This window comes from Columba livia, chromosome 7 (genome assembly GCF_036013475.1).
Source record: "Columba livia isolate bColLiv1 breed racing homer chromosome 7, bColLiv1.pat.W.v2, whole genome shotgun sequence".
Classification (NCBI taxonomy): domain Eukaryota; kingdom Metazoa; phylum Chordata; class Aves; order Columbiformes; family Columbidae; genus Columba; species Columba livia.
In genome coordinates, this window is record NC_088608.1 from 12,079,397 (window position 1) to 12,102,370 (window position 22,974).

Consider the following 22,974-nt stretch of genomic DNA (forward strand, 5'->3'; position numbering starts at 1 on the left):
CCTACTGTAGTGAATTGGTAAATGTAGCAGTGAAATGAAACATTCACTGCAATATAACCAAAGCTGGACAGGAGGAGAATGTGACAGTGTCATGTGGCATATACTGTGTTTTAGCTCTTGTGAGTGATGTGATATAAAGCAGGCAGAGGTTTTTAGAAAAAAAATGTCTTTTTGGAACAATCTTGTAACATTTAGTAGGAAATGATCATCTTTCTGCTGCTTTTTGGATGATCATCCAAAACACAATAGAAAGTGGTAATTTTGCAATAGAATTTTATAGTGTGGTTTAAAAAATCATGTAGCTCGTCAGTCGAATAAATTCTGTATGTTCCTTACTGTAATTATGATTGAAGTGCATTATTTTGCTGTAGAACTCCACTAGTTTTATCCTTTTTAAACTCAGGAGGATATTTTTTAACTAAAGATTAGAGGAGAGCAGTAGACTAATGGGCAGAATTCTCCATTTGTAAAGCATATCAGTTAAAATGTAAGATGACACCAAAAAAATGCACACCGTGATCAGACTAAGAATGAAGCTCATTTAAAGCCACTCTCTGAGTAGTCCCTTCCATTTCTCTGCACACATTCAAGGCAATACAGCAGTCTGTCCAAATGAATTGGCTTTTTAAGTGTTATGGGAATTTTACCACTGCGGTCACTGCTGAGCCAATGTGGCTGTCCCCTGGGAGACCTGGCCTGCAGGGCAGCAGCTGGGGTCACCCCCCAGGCACTAGGGCCCTTGTCGTTCCTGTTTCACAGGTGATAGAGGAAAGGCAGTAGATTTTGGAGCCATCATCACTCCCCGCTGCACGTAGCAGAAGACAAGGGGGCCATAAAGTTTTGCCATCCAAGATTGCCTCTGGTTGCTTCGTTAACTTGGTGGCTGTAAAGTTCGCTGCTGTTTGTTCTGTTGTAAGTGGAGATCTGATGGTGGTTGGTTTTACCCTGTGGGTAAAAGTCTCTGAGGTGAGGGAGGAATGAGGAGCACTGTTTGATTTCCTGTTCCCCCTGCCAGCCGGAGTTGTGAGTCGGGTACCTCCCGGCACGGGGATGCGCAACTACGGCTCCTTGCAGAGGTCAGCGCTGAGCATGGAGGGTGCTGCTGCCATCCCACGTGGAGACATCTCTGCAGGAGGCTTTTATAGTCCAAGGGTTTTTCTGTTTGAAATATTTGTACTGTAGCTACCCTGCTGGCACCTGCCTGCAGCTTGCTTCCTATCTTTGCAGGTTGTGGAAAAAGCAAACAAAGAAGCATTTTTCAAACAGTTCCCCCCTTTCCTTTGTCCACCTTATCTTTCTCATTCCCCTGAGGACCCCTATTTCACTGCTGGCCATACAAATACACCTCAGAGGTAGTGCAAACATGGCCAAGGCAACGCCACCCCATGAATAAGCAAGAATGCTGAGCACATTTGGATTACATGGGGGAGGAATGTGTAACTCCCCCAGCCCACATCCAGTCCCACAGGCATTTTGGGCAGCCGACAAAAAGGGCTTTTCCTTCCCTTCCCCTTCCAAGAAACACTGAGCATTTTATCCCCTTTTTTCCGCAACACGTACATGCTTTGGAATCCATTAATGTGCATTGTTTGTACGGCTCATTTCTTTAGCTGTCAGCTTAACATAATGTTTACTTTCAATATCAATAGAGGGGAGAGAGGAGAGACAGGGAGGGAGCTTTGAGAAAACAATGCATGAACCCGTTAAACTGCACAGGCAGAGCTGCAGTGGGGAGACCGATTTGCAGGAAGATTATGTCAGTTTATGTTAGAATGTAAGACTCAGGCTTTAACAGCTTATTAATGTTGATCCCGAGATGTCATAGCTCTGATTTGCACCTGTGGTCTTGACAGGAGAGGGAAAAAGGCTGTTCTTTGAAAATAGCATCTCTTGTCACTTCCCTTGCAGGTTTTAGTCTCATCCATCTGATTGCCACTGGGGTCTCCTGTTTCTTCGGCTCTAGCCTCTTAACATTTGTGATTTACGTGTACTGTCAGCGCTGCCAGAGACAGTCCCAGGAGTCGACTGTTATCCACCCAACCACTCCCAACCACCTCCATTACAAGGGCAACACAACCCCCAAGAATGAGAAGTACACTCCTATGGAGTTCAAGGTAAGGTACTTGAGAAATACCACAATTGACTTGATACTGTTTGAACAAATTCTGTGTTTATGTCATGGTTGAAATTGTGTAGGTTTGTGTTTCTGTGCCCAGCTGTTGGCATGGCACGTGGGGCTGAAGGGTCATTTGTCTGTACTGTCACAAAGGGGTTAAAAAGTCCCATTACTGCAATGGGATTTTGTTCTGTTTCATAGTCCTGATGAATGCCAGACTGGCAAATACGTATCAAAGTACTCCAGCCCATTCTAACTATTGTGTGCATACAAATTTTCCTTTAAGAAGTCAGTAAGAGCTCAGTTCGGTGCATTGTTAACACGTGGTAAGAGGAAATGGAGGGGAGGAAGAATAAAAATGGAAACTGCGTTAGACAAATAGCTGGGAAAATACTTACTGGTAGGATAAGATTCTGGAAATGTTTTGGGAACTGTCAAAATGGAATGAATGAGAAAGCAGTGAGGGTTCTGCTCCCTCTGTCAGCCCTGGACAGAACTTAGCCCAGGCAGCCATGGCGAATATAATGATAGCAGCGGAACTGGGAGTTGAAGCCTTAGGAGAAGATGAGTGTTGAGTGGCATACTCTGTTGTCATGTCTGCTTGCTATAGAGAACATCACCCATTGTCTGAACAAATAGGACTAAGGGTGCAAAACCAAAATGCTGAGACAGTAGCGCATCATTGTATTTGGTCATCAGTCTCCAGATGAAGTGTGGGATCAGCAACATGAGCAGTGGGATAGGTGAAGGTGCTTCATGTCACCACAGGAGGAACAGCCCGCCTGAAGTCACTTGAATAGTGTGGAGCATTATTTGTGACATGAACACAAAACAGAAGGAAACCCTGCAGCTGCTTGCTCCTCCAGATAGCTCTGTGCTGTTGACATTTTGATTGTCTGTTTCTGCTGATCTGGCCCGGCTTCTGACTGAGACCCAGCAATACGATCAACAGTGGGACTGTTGCCAAGGCCTACATCCCCTGGGTGTTGGGGGCTGTTTCTACGTAGGGATTTTTTAATGCTGGGCACAGGATGATTCCTGATACATGGCCATGATTTGTAATGTGAATATGCATCAGACCTAAGAGCTTGCATCAAATCATTTGAAAAGAGTCAATGTTGGTTTGGTGTTTTAAAGGAAAACAGTCTGAACTGGAAAATAACAGACCAGTTTGGCAATAAGTATGTGCTGGATTCCTCACGTTGGGCATTGCAGCACCTCAGAGGATCCTGCTGCCTATAAATGCAGTCTCGAAAACACCTTTCCTAGCAGCATAGAGTTGCATAGAGTTTAATAAGGGGGCAGCCTCATAACGCGAGTCAGCGTGGATTTGTGGAAAGTAAATCATGTCAAGCAAATTGGATTCCTTTTTTAAATTAAATAAATATTGATCTAGATGGGAGGGAAGCAGCAGACATATTGGGATTTTCAGAGGCTTTTAACAAAGTTTCACAGGATGTATTATTCTACACACTCTGCATATATGGGTTAGGTAATAAATTATTAAGACAGGTAAAGAACTGGGACCTGATCCTGGAAACTTCAAACTATGAGAGTAATCCTTCCAGTTATGTGAGCAGTTGTGGTAAAGTCAATAGGAAGACCCAGATGAGAAAAGCTTGCAGGAATAAAGAGATGTATCTTATATAGCAAGCAAAAAAAAAAAAAATAGAAAAAAGACAAATTTATTTTTGTGACCAAAAGCAGGTAGTTACAGGCTTGGTTTTGTGTTAACATTTTCTTCATTATTTATGTTAAGCTATTGTATGGTATCAGATGATGCTAAAATAGGAGGAATGGTTAAAATTTGGAAGGATGAAGTTGTTTGCAGAATGATCTTGGTCAATTGGGTAAATGGAATATGAAATGCAATATGCCTATACTGAGTAGTGCGATGGAGTAGAATTAATAATAAAGCTAAGCAAAGTTTGAAATAGCAGCAGATTAATAAATGTAGTGTCGGGAGGGAGCTGACCTCTTTGATAGATCCATCTCTGAGTACTTGATCTAGTGTGTAGTAACAGCGAGCAGCTGTTAGAATCTTCTTTCGAGGGACATAAAGAACATGGGCATTAGATCAGGTTTTGAAAAATCTAGTTTATTTAAAGGAAAGCATTAGGTAACTGGGACTGTATGAGTTAGACTGGGGGGAGAAAGGACTTGGACATAAGGAGATAGACCAGATGGGGCTTATTTATAGAATGTTAGGAAGTGAAAGAGTTCAAGTACATAAATCTGCAGTCATTGGACAGACCAAAACTAAATGTTTAGGAGCAAGGGGCTACTTGCTGAGAACTCGAAGTCATAGATTTTCAGAGTGGTGAATGAGGAAAAGAGATTTACAGATAGGGTAAAATCTGTTTATCAAGTGAAGCCCCTTTTCTCTATTCCTGTTCAACATTTCCTAATGTTTCTCTTCTCTGTCGACCCTCCTTTCTTAAATTCTTGCCTGAAAATGTCTCATTCAATATTAGAAATTTGTCACTCTGCAGTGTTCCCTTGAAGAATATAGCGTGCAGTAAGAGGAAGGCTCTGTGTGCTCTATGCTGTATAATTACTTACAGAACTTGTTATTAGCCAGCTTTATATTTAGGAATAAATGGCAGATATTTCTAAGGGTCAGGAGGGAGTTTTTAATGCTTTCAAGGAGCATGTGTGATTTTATTATGATGCTACACAATTAACATTCAAATGTTGAAGGAGTTAAAATTCACCTTCTGGAAAATGAGGGTTGGACTGAGCTTGGATATGGGCCCATCTGAATTTAAAATCTGTATGTATGAAAGAAAGTGAAAACACCTGAAATTCCAGATTCTAAATGCAAGTAGGTTTGTGTTCAGCAATGTCAAGAAAACTGCCCCCAACATGTTTTAGGTAGTGAAAGCAAAAGAATCATTGTAGGGGGGGTGTGTTTGTGTGTGAAAGAGTTAATAAATCCATGATTAAGGAAGTACATGGTGTGTAGACTACTTTTCAGTAGCAGAAAATGGTATTACACAGTGACATGATGGTGGCAGAAGGCTGAGCATATGCACAAGTCTATTATTTTCCATTCTTTGATAATAATAAGCCTTCTGCAACCATCTTTAGTTTGTTTTCATCTTGAAATATCTCTGTTCTCCAACCAGCAGGTGAACACAGTAGAAAGTTTGGCAGTGTTACTTTCAAATGTACAGCACTGAATGCAAACTCATAAATCAAGGTGAATTTTATATGAAGGCAGGTTTTAATGAAGGAAGTGCTAGCTGATATGAGCCTTGTTGGACATTTCAGCACAGCAATGCAGTAATGCAGGTGGGAGGTAAATATCATACATAATGGTGACCTATTGATCATTTAGCTGATGCTAACGTGCCTAGGCAGTGTTTTGCACAAGAGCATTTTATTTTTCCTGGCTTCTTTTCCCTTCGTGTTTTGTTTTCTCAAGAATGCTGTGAGGTTTATTATTAGCTACTTTAGCCATGATGTCTTGAAAGATTTCATGCATATGCATTTACCACCAGCACATTGACTTTGATTTGTTATTCACAGATTGTAGGGGAGAGACCTTTTGGGTCACCTAATAAGCAGTTCATGTTTCATTAATTGGTTAAAGTTCATACAACACTCTGACAATATTGAAGACTGTGAGGAACAAGAGCATAATGAAATAAAAATTATCTGCTTTTCACATTTTGTCATGATGGGTTACAGAACCACCTAGAGCCTTCCCAGTATTGCCACACCAATTAGTTAATAACTGGCTATCAAAGCAGAGAGGAGATCCTCTTTTTTAACATTTTGCTTTAGCTACTCAGTGACTTACTCATGTGAGTTACTTATTAGTGTCATGCTGATGGAAAACCAGATGATCCTGCAGTAGAAGTGGGAGGATGTAGAGTCAAGGTTGAGCCCTTGTGAATTCGGAGCTCTTGGAACAGCCACACATGGAGAAAGGGTTTGGACTGAACTTCTTCCTATTGCTAAATCCTCTGCCAATAGAGAGAGCCAACATTTTATTCTACACAGGATTTGGACAGGCAAAGACATCTGCACATTGGTCCGAATCCAAAATCCAATGGCCTTTGGATCAGGCCAGATGGGATTAGTGAGAAATGTAAGTTTGCAAGATGGTTATGGTGATGATTCTGCAGATTTTCTTCTTGATTGTGCTGGATAGGCCTTCCTCTGCCCTTCCTTCCTTCAACACAGCTTTAGTCATGAGTCAAGCAGTCAAACTTTTTCTGTGCTGATGCCTCAAATAAGCTGAGGAAGCACCTGAGTGTCGCATCTGCTCTGGGTGTCACCGCTGCTCTCACAGAAGCTAAGGGCCAAACACTGAAGTTGTCCTCAAGCAAAACAGTCATTTATGTCAACAAGCAAATTTATTGTGGGGGAAGATGAGGTGACAGCTGAATGAGATTGCAGGATATGGCAATGAAAGAGGGAGACGAAATACTTGATGTATAACCTGATTATAGAAGTTTCTAGGAGGACATCAGAACAACACACATCACCTTCAGTAGGACGGCGAATCCTGCACTTGCCCAAAGTTATACAACAAATATAAATGCAGCTACCAGAAAACTGAGGCAATATTCAGTATTCACTTGGGACTCTGTATAAATTAGTAACTACAATGAACATTTTTAAATAAAGTGAGAACAATGCTGTTGAGAATCAAAGAGCAGTTTAGAGCAGACACCACCTGCAAAGGACTCTGGACACTGTGATCCACACTTCATTACTAATCCCGAATAATTCATGGCAATAAAATCCCGAAGTGGAAGGTTGTGAAACAGAAACCAATTCTGTCTTTGGAAGAAGAATCTTTCTGAATAAAACATCAGGCTGGGTGGTTGTTGCAGTTTTCAACACTGCAAAAAGAAATAAAGTTCATGGTATAGGAAAGTGGATTTCTCTATGGATTTTAAATGTCTTTCTCTTGGTGATGGTCATTGTCATTGCTGCTGAAAATCACGCCTTTCTTATAGCAGGGAGACAGCCAGGGGTTCAAGTTTGAATGAGCTTAAACTACTGTCAAGTCCCCGAGAGGAATGTTTGTCTAAGTCCTGAGGAGTTTTTTTCTCTATGCCGTGGAAAACTTAGGGCTTCAGTGTTCTATTACTTCATCCGATATGTTGCTACTTCAACTAAAATTGGCTAACTCATTTATTTGTAGTGATCACAGCACATACACTGATAGCACTGTGATAGAAGCTTTTTTCCTTTTCCTGGTGACCCTTTCACTGTGCATCCTTCAAGTCCCAGGAACTGTCTGTAAAGTTCAGACATAAGCCAACAGCTGATGATATCCAACATTGTCAATAAGATATCAACAGCCTCCCTTAAGTGTTTGCTTTAGCTGCATGGTGTTTTAGAAAGAGATTTAGCTGATGTAATCAGCTGGGAAAAAGAAATAAATATATATATATATAAATATAAATATAGTAAATCAGATTGAAACATAAATTTTGATCCCAGCGAATTCCATGTTTAACAAAGACTATTTCCCCTGAACAAAGTGGCATTTAAGAACATTAAGTGCTTGGATGGTAGAGTACATATTTATAGTACTTACCATTAGTATAGTATTATTTGAAAAAGAATAGTAGGGGCAGGAGGTTGTATTGGCACAGGAGCATTGTGCCTTTTCTTGTATGATCCTGCAGTTTCAAATATCACTTCAGGGGACTCTCAATTTACATAATGCCTGCTAGGAAGGGAAAGCAAGAGAGCTTACTGATGGGGAAAAAAGGATTAAGTGGTGCGTCTCAGTCAAAATCTATTAGTGTCTTTTCTCCGCTTTATATCGTTGGGTTGAGCTGACTTGAGCAGTCAGGCATGCCTGGAGGTGTGGCTGGCCTAGGACAGTTGTGTCCATGGAGTGATGTATGTCCCTCAGATGTTTCCTCACCCTGTGGCAGCAGTGGTTCAGCGGGTTGCTGTGTGCAAGTCACAGATATCTCCCTCTCATCGATGCATTATTTAAGAGTAGGAGAAAGTGCCAATTCAGATCCGAATGCTCCCCCTGGGATGCTAAGCAGCTGCTGTCGACTGTCCCACAATGGGAATTGGTCCCTGCTCCATCCGCTCTTCATACAAACCCTTCATAACTTCACAGGGCTGTTGCTGCTCACCGGGGGGTGGGAATCTACATTATTCCTCCTTGTCACCATTGATTCCTCCTCCCCAACATTTTGAAAGGGTCCAGCTTTTGGGATGACTTTTTGTTTTCCTCTTTAACCTGTATTGAGAAGTTTTAACTGATACTAGGGGTAGATACTTCATATTCATCCTGTCACGTTTCTCTCTATTGACACAGCCTTCTGTCTTCCTCCTTGTACAACCAGCTGTATCTCCTTTACAGCCAGGTCAGGGATATGGTCCATGCTTTCCCTTCTTCCAGGCTAGGCTAGCCATCATGAATGCTGACATTAGCCTTTCCGTGGGGTTGTATTACTGCAGCTGTGATAATCTGTGGATGCAGGCAAGAAAGGTTTATAGGCAGAAAAGTTTTGGTTTGGTTCCATTTCAATCAATGAGTATAGCTGGGAAAAGCAGGCAGGTTTTTGAACATGTGGGCTGCTATTTCAGACCTGAAGGCAGACAGATGTGTTCAAAAGTTTATCTGATTTTTCCAGATAGACTAATTGATCTAATAATTGACGTTACCTTTTTCTTGCAATTTTTGCCATTCCTAATTTCTGTGAGGTTAAGATGTATCTGCCCTCACCCATCCACCTGTGCTGGAAGAGGGAGAATTAAATTAAGAACTACAGGAATGAGAATAACAAAACCACAGTGCTCTGACTACTGTGTATTTACATGACTTCCCTCTACTGGTCAGAAGAGGAATATTACCAATATACCCTAGCCTCATTTGCTAAAAGTTAATGGTTCTCCCTGGGTCCAGGTGCTTGAAGTGGTTCTTCCTTCCATGTCTCTTCCAAGCTCTGGCTGGCAGTGTTATGTGCATTGGCCAAACTGGGAAATCCTCAGTGATGCCAAGATGTGCAGGAGGAATTAATTTTGTGTTTGCAGAAGAGTTTATAGAGAGCCATGAACGGAGAGCTAAAGATAAAGGGAGAGGATAATATCAGACAAAAAATAAATACCAAGAAACCTATAGCCTTTGTGGTACACTTGAAGGGGAGCTGCCTTGCTATTCCTCTGGAGTAGCTTCACTAGCAAAGAATGGATTTTAAAGCAGAATTATGAAGAAAAGGAGCTGCATGCATACAAAATAAATATAGCTGTGTCAGTATTCAGAACTAGAGCTCAAAGTCTAGAACATTTTTGGGAGCTCTGAGAGAGGATAACTGAAATACCTGAGCTGTTTTTTCCTGAACCATGACTGCCCTGTCCTAAAGAGCAGCTGAGAGCTCAGGGCTGCCCAGGATGTTCTGGCTGCTGCCTCCACAATGCTGCATCCATCGCCACCTTCCCCTGGTGCTTCAGTGGTATATGCACAACAGGATTGGCATAGGATAGGCAGGAGTAGCCTGCATTCCCCTGTAGCTGGGGGAATCCTTGTTAAACCAGCTCTAACATCATCCTGAGATGTGGCACAAAGCATGTGAATAAAGGAAAGAACTGAAAATCTACGGATGAAGGAATCTAGATGGACTGTATCCCAGAGTCTGTGAGAACCTGCTAATGAACAACTCTAATTACCTTTATAAATATCATGGATCTTGGGCAAACCCCCGGTGCCATGCAATGCAAAGGTAACACAAAAGTGTTTATAAGAAAGCAGGCCAAATTTCCTCCTAGCTAATAGAGTCACCGTTAAGCTACTGAGGTCTAGTGCAGTAAAGTCACACAAGTAGCTCCAGTAAGTCTGGGTGGGAAAAACCAGTTGGATTTGGGGATCAGACAAAATGTCTGTAAGCATACAGGCCCACCATCGATAGAGTATGCCTGGACCTTCTCCATTCAACAGAGCATATCAATGGGGTGTTAAATCCTGCTTGGTCTTTAAATTTGGCAGAGTCGGGGCCATACCAGAGAGTGAAGCCAGAAGAAACAAATGGGATTAACTTGCCTATACTTTCAGTTATAGCAACGGAAACTCATTGAAACAAATCTCTGTCAGTGTTAATATGCAAGGCAAGGCTGAATTAATATTTGAGAGGCAACATATCACATACCCTGATGAAATGAAAGGTGGCTGGGTTGAACTGACAGCTGAGCTGGGACCTAATGCTGAGCAGGAAGAAATCAAACATCACCTTTTTTCACAGACTTTCGGCTTTAGAAGACAAAGGGAAAGCACGAGACGGAGCTGCATAAGGGCAGATTCTCAGCTAGTTAAAAACATAGCTACACTGGTCCATACACCTAAAGAAAAGAGGATGGTATTGGTGTCTTAAATAATCTTGTGATGTGTACATAGAAATTGGCTTGGACAGGAATGCTGCTGTAGAGATTGAAATCTGGGTAATGGACTGTGAACATTGGGCAATCGTTAATGGGAACATACAGGGCTATAGGGAGGAGTTGTTTGGGGCACTGCAAGCAGTAATGCAAGGTTTGGCTTTATTTAATATCTTCATTACGAGCCTGGAAAGGGTGCAGTCAGTGTGTTTAATTAAACTGGCAGAAGATATTAAATTGGGAGGTGTGTCAGAAAAAAACAGCCACTGGTATAGAAATAATGGAAAATGACCTGAGGAGGTTATAAATGTAGAGAGGAAATAACAAGGTGAGATGCAGCATGAGGAGAAAACAAAGCAATCTTGAGGAAAATAATCAAAAAGCAGCTATTTAGAGGGTGGGAGATATTTGGAAAGCAATAAGACTATAAGAGACTGAGCGGAGTTAGCAGATGGTAAATTAAGCCCAGTTTTTACTTTTATTTCTATTTTTACTACTTTTTTTTTTTTTTTTCCTTTTTTCTTGGCATTACTGCAGTTACACCTTTCCAATTCTCAGTCTCAGTGTAGCGCTGTGGGCTGGCACCAGGCTGCATGACTTGGGTAGGCAGTTCACCAGGATAAGCAGCTCTGAGACCACCTGAAAATTTGGGGCTGGTTGCTCAGATATAACTGCAATGAGGCACTGAGCACTGCCTGCCCCAGACAGACCTACAGCTGGTCACTGGGGCCTTACTAGTTACCATCAGATGAAGCCCAGTGTAGCCCAGTTCCTCCAGATGATGATGATCATCAGCAAGTTTGTTGATGATACCAAACTGGGAGGAAGGGCTGGCACACCAGAGGCTGTGCTGTCATTCAGCGAGACCTGGACAGAGAAGAACCTGATGAAGTTCAACAAGGGCAAGTGTAGGGTCCTGCACCTGGGGAGGAATAACCCCAGGCACCAGTACAGGTGAGGGGCAGATCTGCTGGAAAGCAGCGCTGCAGAGAAGAACTTGGGTGTTCTGGTTGATAACAGGTTGACCATGAGTCGATAATGTGTCCTATGGCCAATTAGGCCAACAGTACCTAGGGTGCATTGAGTGTGACCAGCAGGTCGAGGGAGGTTCTCCTCCCCCTCTACTCTGCCCTGGTGAGGCTGCATCTGAAGTACTGCGTCCAGTTCTGGGCTACCCACTTTAAGAAGGATACGGATTTACTGGAGGGAGCCCAGCAGAGAGCTACAAATATGATTAGGGACCTAGAGCATCTTTCTTATGATGAGAGACTGAAAGAGCTGTGTCTGTTTAGCCTGGAGAAGGCTGAGGCGTGTTCTCATCCATGTTTATAAATATCTAAAGGGTGGGTGTAAACAGGATGGGACCAGACTCCTTTCAGTGGTGCCCAACAATAGGATGAGAGGCAATGGGCACAGACTGAAGCACAGGAGGTTCCATCTGAATGTGAGGAAAAACTTTACTTTGAGGGTGTCAGAGCCCTGGAACAGGCTGCCCAGAGAGGCTGTGGAGTCTCCTTCTCTGGAGACATTCAAAACCCACCTGGACACATTCCTGTGCGATCTGCTCTGGTGAACCTGCTTTAGCAGGTGGGTTGGACTAGATGATCTCCAGAGGTCCCTTCCAACCACAACCATTCTGTGATTCTGTGATCTGCACCCGGTGTGAACTATCAGTTTTAGAAGGTAGTGATTCCACCTCTGGTTAGTCTGAGTACTAGAGCATGCAGGAGGGCAGATGCTGTAGTTCAACTGATTAGTCTCTGTGTAGTAACGCTGTTGTATATGTGAGGGACCCAGGAAGAGCACACACCAAGGCACAGTGATGCAGCAAGGAGACAGTTTGCACCTTCCCACGCAGCTGAGATCATGTCTGCTCTGTCCTGTGCACCAGCTATATTGGGAAGCAGCTTGGGGCAGCCCTGAATTCCCCTTTTGTGTCTGGACACCACGTCATGGCTGTTGCCAACACCAAATTACTGGCAAGGCAAGGATAAATAGCAAGCTTTAGGATAGACACCTGCATTTGCCAGGGGGAAGATTTCCATCAACCCCCTCAGACTTCAGTTTCTAGTTCAGAAAAATACTTAAACCTGGATTTAGCTCTAAGCAGGGACTCATTTCAGTTTGCCTTACTATTACATACAGTTTGTCATCTTACTCATGTGCTTAAAGTCAGAGATGTGCCAAAGCATCTTCCTGACAATGGTCCTTTATGTTGCCAACTCTGAAGGTTTTTATAAGTTTAAAATGGCAGTAATATAACCTCACTCCCTCCCAAGTAAAAGGATAAAATAGCAGTTTTCAAACAGCTATAGAAAACTGTAGCTATTCATTTTCTTATAATTCAATATTAGTTCCATTGTCAACCTGAGCACATCTACAGATGCTGCCATCATTTGGGGGTTGTTTAATTTATTCACCAACAACAGTGAACAAAGAATTTCCAGTCTAAAAATATGGTAAGCTTCCATCCAAAAAGAACATGCAATCATAAGTCTAGTGTCCCAGTGGGATTTTTTTGTATCTCTTTTTGAGATTAAAAGCCTTCTCATATAGAAAATAGGTTCCTCATCTGTACATCTGCACTTCACTGTAAATCCTGCAAACAGCCTTATTGAATTCATCAGAAAAAAACTCAATACATAAACCGGGGCCGCTGCTACTTTGACTTCAGTGCAGGCAGAGCTCAAGAGATTCTATAAAAACATCAGGTGAGATGGTTTGTTTTGTGTAAGACACTACACACGTTTTTAAGAGAGATCAGGAAGAAGAATCATTAAAGTCTTAAAAATAATTCTTAGCTTGCAGTAAATACGTGGGTCTCATAAGGTCTTTCTGGCAACTTTCCTTCTTTCCAGGGTCATTTGTAACGCACAGCTCGAGAGGCACAGCGGTGTCGTGGCATCCAGTTGATGGGAAGAAAGGGAGCACGTGGGTGGGCCAGACGTCATCTATTTTCTTGGTGTCAATTATTGCCAAAAGAGGTTCTTTTAGTTGTATGGTTTATTTTGTTGAAATGTAATTATTATGCTAATTATTTCCAAATATACTGGTTAACTATAATTCTGAGGTGTCTGCCTTGGTAATTCCAGAGATGTACAAGCTGTGGGAAATGTTTCAGAATATTAATATATTTCCACCACCCTAAGTCATTTGGCTAATGTTTCTAGAACACAAAAATTAGCATCCTTTAACAAGAAGGCATGACTAGCTCCATAAAACAGCTGATCTGCATTGAAAAGGCATTTTGCTCAATCTGATTTCACTGCAAGAAGCAAACAAAAGGAGCACAAAAGAACCTAAATGTTGTCTTCTGGCTTCATTATATCATTGCACAACTCCCTTATCCTTCTCTTTTCCTGGAGGATGCAGGGTGTAGTGGCCATCCCTCTGTTGCTGCAGGAAATCTGTCGGATGCTTTTCCAAGGAAAACTGGGAAGGCTCCCTCAGTTCTTTTGGGTTCATTGTGTGACTGAGTTCAGTGGGAATGTTGTCCCTGATTTCTGCAGAGGCAGGATGCACATGGGCTTCATTTGCATCTTTCTAAGAGGAATGGGTTGACTACAAAGTTGCTGTCTGCTACCTGGACCCTGATTTTAGACCATCACCCGTGTCTGTAGTGGGTGATCCAGGTTAGCAGTGACCGGAGTTGTTACCCTTGGTGCCTTAGTGCCTGTGCTCACTTTGTGACTAAAGAAAGAGTTTTCTTTGTAGTACGCTGAGACATTCAACATAACAAACAAACTTGCAGGATGGAAACTGCCGACCATGCAGTCAGTGCTGGCACAGGTGACACGTCTGATGAGTCATGCCCCTTGGAGAGGTGCGCACTGCATCACTCAGCCTCCTCAGAGGTTAAATAACTTATCCGCAAACACTAGACAGAGTGATTTGAAGCTCCCCAGGAAGGTCACTCAACTTTTTATTTCTTCTTTTTACCTTTTTAAAGAGGAAAGTGTCGTGAGTGGGAGGTGGAAGAACTGAAATAACCCTTGTCAATGGGGAAATAATAGAGAAACTGTGAGATTGGGAGAAATTGTCCTTGCTGGGTTCACGGGGACTGTGGTGTTGCTTAGTTGGTAAAGTTTAACCTACAAAACTCTTGGGAAACTTGCTGACTGTTCCCCCACACCTTCCCCAAAATAGAAAAGAAAATCTGAAGCTCAAAGAGAATGCTGAGCTCCAGAAAGCTCAGTGTTTCCTGCATGAGAAGATTCAGGAAATCTTGTTATTGCAAGTCACCCTGTGGGAATTAACTTATAGCCCTTAGTTTGGTATTAGTTGTACGTGTATCAGATGGTTTAGAAGCATCCTTTTCACTTTATCTTCTCAAACACTATATGGAATTCCTTCTAATTGGGGATGGGGGGAAATTTATCCCCTTTTAAGTTCAAGTTTTGACATTTTCGTGATTGTTTATTGAAAACTGAAACATTTAATCTGTTTGTGTGTGTAAGAAATGTTTATACAGCTTGTACATGCAGTTATAGGATGGGAGTAGTACTGAAAGTCCTGTACTGTTATGCATGAAGATGTTTGGATACATCTGGGAGAATGTAAGCAAGTAGGTCAGTGGATTATGACTTAATGATTTGGAGCACAGGCAGAATTTGGGGGAGTAGTGGCAAGACATTGCTGGAGAGAAAGTAACAAATGGAAAATCTGAATGATGACTTAGGCTAAAAATATCAATGGAGAAAGCCAAACAAAATTAAATGTATGCATACGGCACAATGCAGTCATGTTTAACACATCCGACACTTGGCTCTACCTTGGGAGAAACAGCCTGAGAATGAATGCTAGTATTTTGCCTCTGGTATGAAGGCAAAGCAGTGCACAAGGGAGGATATCTGTAAACTTTCCCCTCTGACTAATTGCTAATACAATAGCAAGAGTGATAACAATTTGTTTATACATGTCTGTAAATAATGAAATACTAAGGATTCTGTTGTGCTTGGCATAGACGTGCAATGCACTGGCAACAAGATTGGACCTTTTGATTAGCTGACATATCACACGTAACGGAGAAAGCTGCTGGTGTTTTACATTCTCTTAAAACCTTAGTCCATCTGAAAACATCCCTGCTTGACAAAGCAGAGTTCTCAGGAAATGTTTTAAAATATTAGTCATATGCCAACACAACATAACAAAGGGTCTTTTAAAGAAAGCAATTACCGTTATGCCTGCTTTTGAGTGATGCACTTGGTTGTGTGCTGGTGGCTTACCTTCTGCTAACAGGTTCTTGAACTGAGCTTAGTGGTGAACAGACCAGAAGAAACAAATTATATCAAATATACCAGGGTGGCATGGCTCATATTGGAAGGGAGAAAGCAGGTGAAAGTATTTGCTTGATGCATGTTGAGTTTCTAGTTATTAGTTGAATGAAGCATTTTTTCTAAGCACATCTCACAGGTTTTCCTGTTGGCTCAGGGTCTGGCTTCACTTTTTATGGGGAATATTATCCTTGCACAAGTACCAGAAGTTTCTCTTTTCTCAAGGCCCAAACTGAGGGCCTGACATACATTTCCCTCAGTGTTTGTAATGCATCATGTGTGTGGCACAGGGATTTTGCACCAAGTGGTGCTTCAGGAGTAGAAGTCAATTGGGCTTTTGGTCTTTTCTGATCCAGCTTACTGAGCAACCAGTCCTAAGAGGCTGTAGCTGCAGGCAGAGGGAGGCATTAGTGTTTGATATGGGAGGAAGCAGACAACAAGAAGGGGAAAATACAGGCTGAGTATCAGGAAAATCACCTTCAGTAAGGTCTGGTGAGTGCCCTGATGTCTCCATGTGTGCCCATAGCAACTCCCACCAATATTTACCAGTCTCAACGGGAAAGACCAGGACACATCACCACCACACAACTACAGCTGATCACAAAACCTAACACGGACCAGATCGTTGCTCACAGCCCAACTCCTACAAGTGCCTCTTCACGTCAGCCACCGCTGAGCCAAGTCCCCACTACTACAGTGTGTCTCCATGAAGGGTGAAGGATGGTGGTGCAGAAGGGCTGAGGCAGCAAAGGCAAGTCTTTCTTCCTTCTCTGAAACCTCTGGTGAGGACACCCTGGTCTCCAGTGCTCACTGTGGTGCTTTAGTCAGCTTAGTTCCTGCAGACACAGATAAGTCCCTGCAAAAGCACCAAAGGATTGTCCCTTCCAAGAGCACTTATTGGGCATTGTCTTCAGCAAGCACTTCTTGGCCACTGTAGTAGTGGGGACTTGGCTCAGCGGTGGCTGAGGTGAAGAAGCACTTGTAGGAGTTGGGCTGTGAGCAGCGATCTGGTCCGTGTTAGGTTTTGTGATCAGCTGTAGTTGTGTGGTGGTGATGTGTCTTGGTCTTTCCTGTTGGGACTGGTAAATATTGGTGGGAGTTGCTATGGGCACAGTGGGCTTTTTTCAACCCCACAATAACTCCAGTGAGTTCAAGTCTTTGGGAGGCTCTGACCTGGATGGCACAACCCATATAGCATTGGGGGAATATCTTCCAAAGGGAAGGTCATTGGCCATGTCTGTACTGTCACAGTGAAGAATTGCGGGACAAACGCAAGTTTTAAAGCGGTGTGTAAAACAGCACAGGATCCCACCCAGAGAGACGCAACTGAGTACCTCTCCTGCAGTGCGTGCAGGGGTGTGTATGTGTACATGTCTAAAATTCACTGCTGACCGATTTCCTTTTGTCGAAATAGCAACCAATTTCTAGTGCCAAGGAACCTAATAATGTATTTATTAAAACAAGACAGCCAATAAGTTTGTGTGGGGAAATGTTAAGGCAGTGCACATTGATCACACTGATTTAGGACTGTACTGCCATTGCAGTGTTTCTGGAGACAAATTCTTTGCAGCTAATTGCATTATAAGTTCCACTAAATTATTTTCATAAGGTATTTCCCTAAGATATAAGCACTTCATTGGAAATAGAACCAAAAAGAGCAGAGGAGCAGTTGTGAGGGTGTTTTTTCCTAATTAAATGTTATATGAAAGAGAGAAAAAAATGCAAAACATGTAAATTAAATGCTAAGTCTGCTGTAAGGAACTAGTTTTAAACACTGGGACATGTTGAAACTCATAGAGATTTTCCAACTGGAATCCAAAACAGTAGAGTCCTGAGGTCTTTGTCCTCAGATCAAGATGGTCCTGAGCCATCCCAGGCCAGGATTTTGATGTCACAAATTTCAGAGGGGCTAATGCTGGCACATCATGCATCTTAACTGTCCCCAAAAGTGACCAGAGCCTGGATGGCGGGCCACTTTCAAGAAAGCCCAGGGAGTACAGTAATGGGGATCAGCCTCATCCTCCTGCTGTGGTGGAGCGTGACTGTGGGGTACAGGGTAAGACTGCTGGCAGTGGGTGTCCTCGGCTGGAGACACCGGTGGGAAACTGCAGTCATCATGTACAGCTGGTGTGAACGCCTGTGGTGTTTGCCAGAGAGCAGTTCCCCCAAATACTCAGCAGTAGTACTTAGCAAAGTGCATTTTTACAGGGAATCTCAATCATTTTTATCAAGTTGGGTCAGAAGACACTGAAGCAGGGAGCAGTTAATTGGATTTCCCAAGGAAGCAGAGCAAGCAGCGGAGGACTGAGCCTGGCCTCCTTGTGTCCCAGCTCCAGCACAAAGCAGAAGTCTGCTGCCTGCACTATTTTAACATTTCTTTGGGTGACTGGAAGCAAAGCATGCCATCGCTTTTCTTCCTTCCATAGTGAAGGGCACAAAGCCTCATTCCTTGGAAATGTTTGTCCCTTTGAGCGTGCCTGTACAAATAGTCTCCTTGGTTCCTACAAGTAGCGTGCTCTGAGCTCATTTTAGAGGGTCGAGACAGGGAAAGATCACAGATCATGAGGATGCTGAGCCTCCTCCTGTTTACATCTATGAGATGTTTCAGGTAGTGCTCATTTCCAGAGAAGTTATTTGGTAGTTCGGCAATTGGGAAGTTTCTTTGCCAGGATACTTTTGCCATAGGAAAGCCTTTCCTCCTAATGTCCTGTATGAAACTGGGAGCTGCAGCTCCCAGGGTAGCTCTAGCTGTGAGCCAGCTATCAGATTAGAAGAAAGCATTTTCTTCCTCCTCCTCTCCCCCTCCCCAGGCAGTCAAACTACTCAGTTACAAAGAAGTTGTAGCTTTGATCCTTTCAGTGGTCACAGCTGGGATGTGGCTGAGCCCTGGCTGTCTCGTGGGCACAGGGTAAGACCCTGCTCACCCAACTGTAACCTCCTGAAAGTTGGGCACCCACTGTCAGTGGGTCATCCTGCCACTGCTGGGACTCAGGGGGTCGAGGGGCTCCCCCAGGAGGCAATTTTAATCTACACCTGCCTTCTTGCAGGAAGGGGGCTTCTCCCTGGCTTGCCAGTGGAGCCCCAGTACCTGAAGTTTAGGTGGCTGAAGTTAGATGTGTCGAGTAAGGCTAATGGAGCTGGGCATTTGATGGGCTTGAGCATTAGTTCAGTAGTTTTCATCTTGCCCTGAGTTGGTTGGGTATGAGCTGTTTGTCTCAAAGGGAAGTTGAGGTAAAGTGGTTCCCCAGGAGCATCGGGTTGTGGCAGAACAACTGTTAGGTCCCAGGACTAGTTGCCTCACTAGACCTCTCCATGTCTCTGCTCCAGAGAGGAGAGATGCTCATGCTGTCACTAAAGATGCTGTGCCCTGATCATGAGTGTGCTGTAGCAAACACACCTGGTGTTGACTCCCAAATCAAAGGAGTGAGTTCCGTGCATGACAACCATTAAAGGTGCACCTAGGAGCAACATAGGCCAGGAATGTGTATAAGAAATGTAAGCCAGGGGTTAACTGAAAAAACTATAATAAAAGTTCCTCAGCCAAATTCATAGAAATTAGATGACTATAAAGATGAAGAAGAAAGTTCTATAAAATTATTGCATCATCCCCACCCCTGAAATGGAATTTCATACTTGTGCATAGGAGGTGGCTGGCATAGCAATGGGCTTTAATCAGGGGGGAGGGGGACATCTGCTTGCTGGTGGGAAGAGTAACAGTAATTCTTGCAAAAAGCAAAGAATGGGGGGGAAGAGGGGAGGGAGAAAAGCCTCATCTCTAAATTTTTATGGTAAAAGGGGCATTTGTGGTTCTCATTTTTTTATGTTGTTGTTGGCAACAATTGTTACGTGGTTGTTAAATATTTTTTTTAAGTCATTTTAGTTTTTCCAAAAGTGACCATGATTTGTTACTTACACTGTAGCTTACAGAAGTGACACACTTAATATCGGGGGGTCCAAACCTGGATATCTACCAATGGAGATGGAGATCAGGTAAATGCACACCTGCTCTTCCAAAGAGAAAAAGCTGCCCTTTGGCATCTGGTTTGAGAGGGAGCTGCAGGCCATAACATGAGCATTTTGGGCCAGATTAGATTAAGCGCTGCCATTAATCACCAGTTTTCCTGTAGGCCCAGCATGGTTTCATGTGACAATGACATTCAGACAACATGCCATCTACCAGGAGACTCTGTGTCTCTGGAGAAGGCTCTGGCTTCTGGCCCTAGCAGTAGCTGAGTACAGGTCCACCAAAGGAGGCCTGTCAGGAGCTGTGGTCCCCTGCAGACCAGCCCGTAGTGTGTCCGATGGACCGTCTTCCTCTCCCAGCCGGAGGGAAGGCGGTGTTGGCTGCAACAGAGACCATGATGGAGAAGGCAGGTGAGAGGGAGGTGTCTGCAGGTAGAAAGGAGTAATTGTGTGGCACCATTGCCATGCCTGTCATCTTCCTCTTCTCTCTTACAGACACTTAACAAGAACAATTTGATCCCAGATGACAGGACCAACTTCTACCCATTGCAGCAAACCAATGTGTACACGACAACCTATTATCCAAGTACACTGAATAAATATGACTACAGGCCCGAGGCCTCCCCTGGAAGGACCTTTACCAACAGCTGATGATGGACAGCTCCTAAGGACTGGATCACTTCCTATATGATTTTTTTTTAATTGATTTTATGGACCAAATACTGGCCCAGCTTCTAGATGTAAATATTGTACAGTAGGGTCTTTTTTTTTTTTTTCCTTTGGTTAATTGTATTTCTCGTAGACAGCACATCTCCTTACAAGGACAAAAATGAATATGGACCATTCTGCAGAGCTTTTGTGGATATTTGGCTGGCGATGGCTCTTACTACTGCAACTGTTTATGGCTGGAAGATCAGCATTGCTGTCCGAGGCCGACATTGTCAAGGAGGTGGCTTTGTGCTGGGCTCGGTGGCCACCATGCAGCAGCATATGACACACGGGTGCACTCTGAGCAAGACAAGAGGTGGCCTCCTGGGGCAGGTGTGCCTGTCTGGTGAGGAGCATCCTTCCTGAGACAGGGTAGCAGTGGTGCACTGGATGACACGCAGCTCATGGGACAGGCCAAGCGGGACTCCATCGTGCCAACAACTTGAAGAATGTTTTCCTTTTATTTTTCTTTTCCTTTTTTAATTTTTCAAATTTTTTTTATGTTTCTTATAAAGAAAAAAAAAAACTTTCTAGGGCAGTGTTCCCTGTATCTTCAACAGAATCTTTTTTGTATTACAGGAAATACTCTCCACAGCCTTCTTTGGTAATATGCAGTTCAGCTGATGAGAAACAACACACAAACAAAGTGCATTACCCAAAGAAGCTTTCCAGAATGTTTCCAGTCTTAATTAAAAGAAAATTATACAGGCAGTGAGACACTGAGAAAAGTAAACGTTGGAATAACATCGGAGACATGAACTTGGAGTGCCTAACAAACAAAGATGTTTATATCACTGGAAAAAAAAGATGTGATGATTGCCACACAAGAGCCATGGGCTTTTTTTTCTTACTTTCTTGCTCTTTTTTTTTTCCTGAGAGAGTGTTAACTCTTTTTTTTCTAGCTTTGATCCTGACGGCAACTTTAGAGGCCGTGTTCTTCTTGTGGGAAATCACCATGCTTTGGGCTAAGTTTCCTTCTTGTTTTATTGTTGGTTTTTAGTTCATTTACTTTCAAAGAATGAACAATTCTGACTTTGCAGGGGGAGGGTATTTTTGTAAGGAATGTTTGCATAGTCTGACATGACCCAGAAAATCTGCTACACATTCTTATAGTGTCTTCCAGTCAGTATTCTATGAAATAGTAACACAGCTAAGTAATGTGCATTGTTTGCCAATATTTTAATTTTTCTGAACAAAAAAACCCACCAAACAAATGCTGCTGCAGCTATTACAATTAATTGGGGCAGTAGCATTATTAAACAATATATCCAGCCTTGAAATGTAATTTTGTGTATGTGTGTGACTGTGTCTATAAGAACTGTATTAGTTTGATGCAGAAGCCATGTTGTCTACAAGCAGATGTTTGTCTGACATAACTGTTTGGCAAAAAGGAAACTTATTGCCGGTGCTTAATGTACAATTACATCCAATGTGTTAGCAACGTGAACAAGTTCACTGCTGTTATCATTCAGTGTTTCTAAATATTTATAACGAACTCCTGATGCTAAGGATTTTAGAATGTCGCAATACTGAGCATGAGATAAAAGTACACCCCGAAATGCGCATGAGCTCCACGTGGTCCCAGCGTGGCTTTGTCGTCTGCATCTCGCTCGAGTGATGTCCATGCCCGTGCTTGGCCATTGCCTTGGCTGTGCTCCCAGCGGTCCCGTTTGTCTGTGCTTTATTTCAGATGTCACTGTAAGCCGACACTGATCGTTTCTCGGTGCTGTTCCTTTGCAGTTGCTTGTTTGAAAGCCCAGCTTGGGCTGTGTGCTCAGCTCTTTCACGTAGGCAGCTGGTAGGAAATGAAGAAAGACCGTGTTGCTCTTGACAAGTATATTGCTTTTCCTGCGAGGAAAAGCCAACATGGCTCTGTTAGTCTGTGTTATGATGGTTTGACTAGAAGGCAAGAATAAAGCAGCCTCCCATTTTTAAATTACTTTGTTCAACTTCAGTTTGCAGTGATTGAAGGCTGTAGGGATATTTGTAATAAAGTGGGGGCATTAGAATTGCCACGAGGATGCCTTAGGCTGAGTGGTGCCCGTCATTTCCAGCTGCTGCTCGTCTAATTTAGCAGCTTTCTACTCTGGTCTCACAGAGGGAACAGAGAAAAATAGAGAGAGGGGTGTCCTTAAATAGATGTTCTCACATGTGTTGCAGGGAGGAAAGGACAAGGCGAAACAGGAGACACTGGTAGCAGGTACCAGCACCTGCGGGGGCTCCTCCCTGGCCCCCAAAGCCCCATTTGAGGAGCGATGCCTTTGTGCCTTGTGCAGTAACAAGCTCCCTCTGTCTCACTGAATTTCCACGTCCCCCTCAGCAACACTGAAAATCCTGACTTACAGTAGTTCTAACAAGTACGTAGCCCAAGGGTTGGAAATTATTACATTAGACTATCAGGATGGGATTTCCCAGCTTTAATTTATGTGAGTCAGAAGAAAACACTGGCTTCCAAGATCAATCTTGCCATTGTGAAAATTAAAGCCATCTCCGAGCTTCCCCTTCAGAACATTCCCTGCATCGACACATTCTGCAATTAGCATGCATGTGGCAGGA

The 22,974-nt window shown here is 43.1% G+C and overlaps 1 protein-coding gene across 9 annotated transcripts in view; it reads left to right on the top strand.

The window, feature by feature from the left end:
* The window catches only part of SEMA5B (semaphorin 5B), a 269,944-nt gene extending 248,076 nt beyond the window's left edge, over positions 1–21,868 (top strand). For 7 of the 9 annotated variants that reach the window (XM_065070521.1, XM_065070522.1, XM_065070523.1 and 4 more), the window contains 2 exons: positions 1,909–2,114; positions 20,206–21,868. In XM_065070521.1, coding sequence (XP_064926593.1) covers positions 1,909–2,114; positions 20,206–20,361 — 362 coding nt within the window. In that variant the 3' untranslated portion in view covers positions 20,362–21,868. Of the gene's footprint in view, positions 1–1,908; positions 2,115–13,332; positions 13,470–19,667; positions 19,738–20,205 lie in introns of those variants that run through there. The other 2 variants (XM_065070526.1, XM_065070527.1) reach the window with 2 other exon arrangements.
* Positions 21,869–22,974: the final 1,106 nt, after the last annotated feature.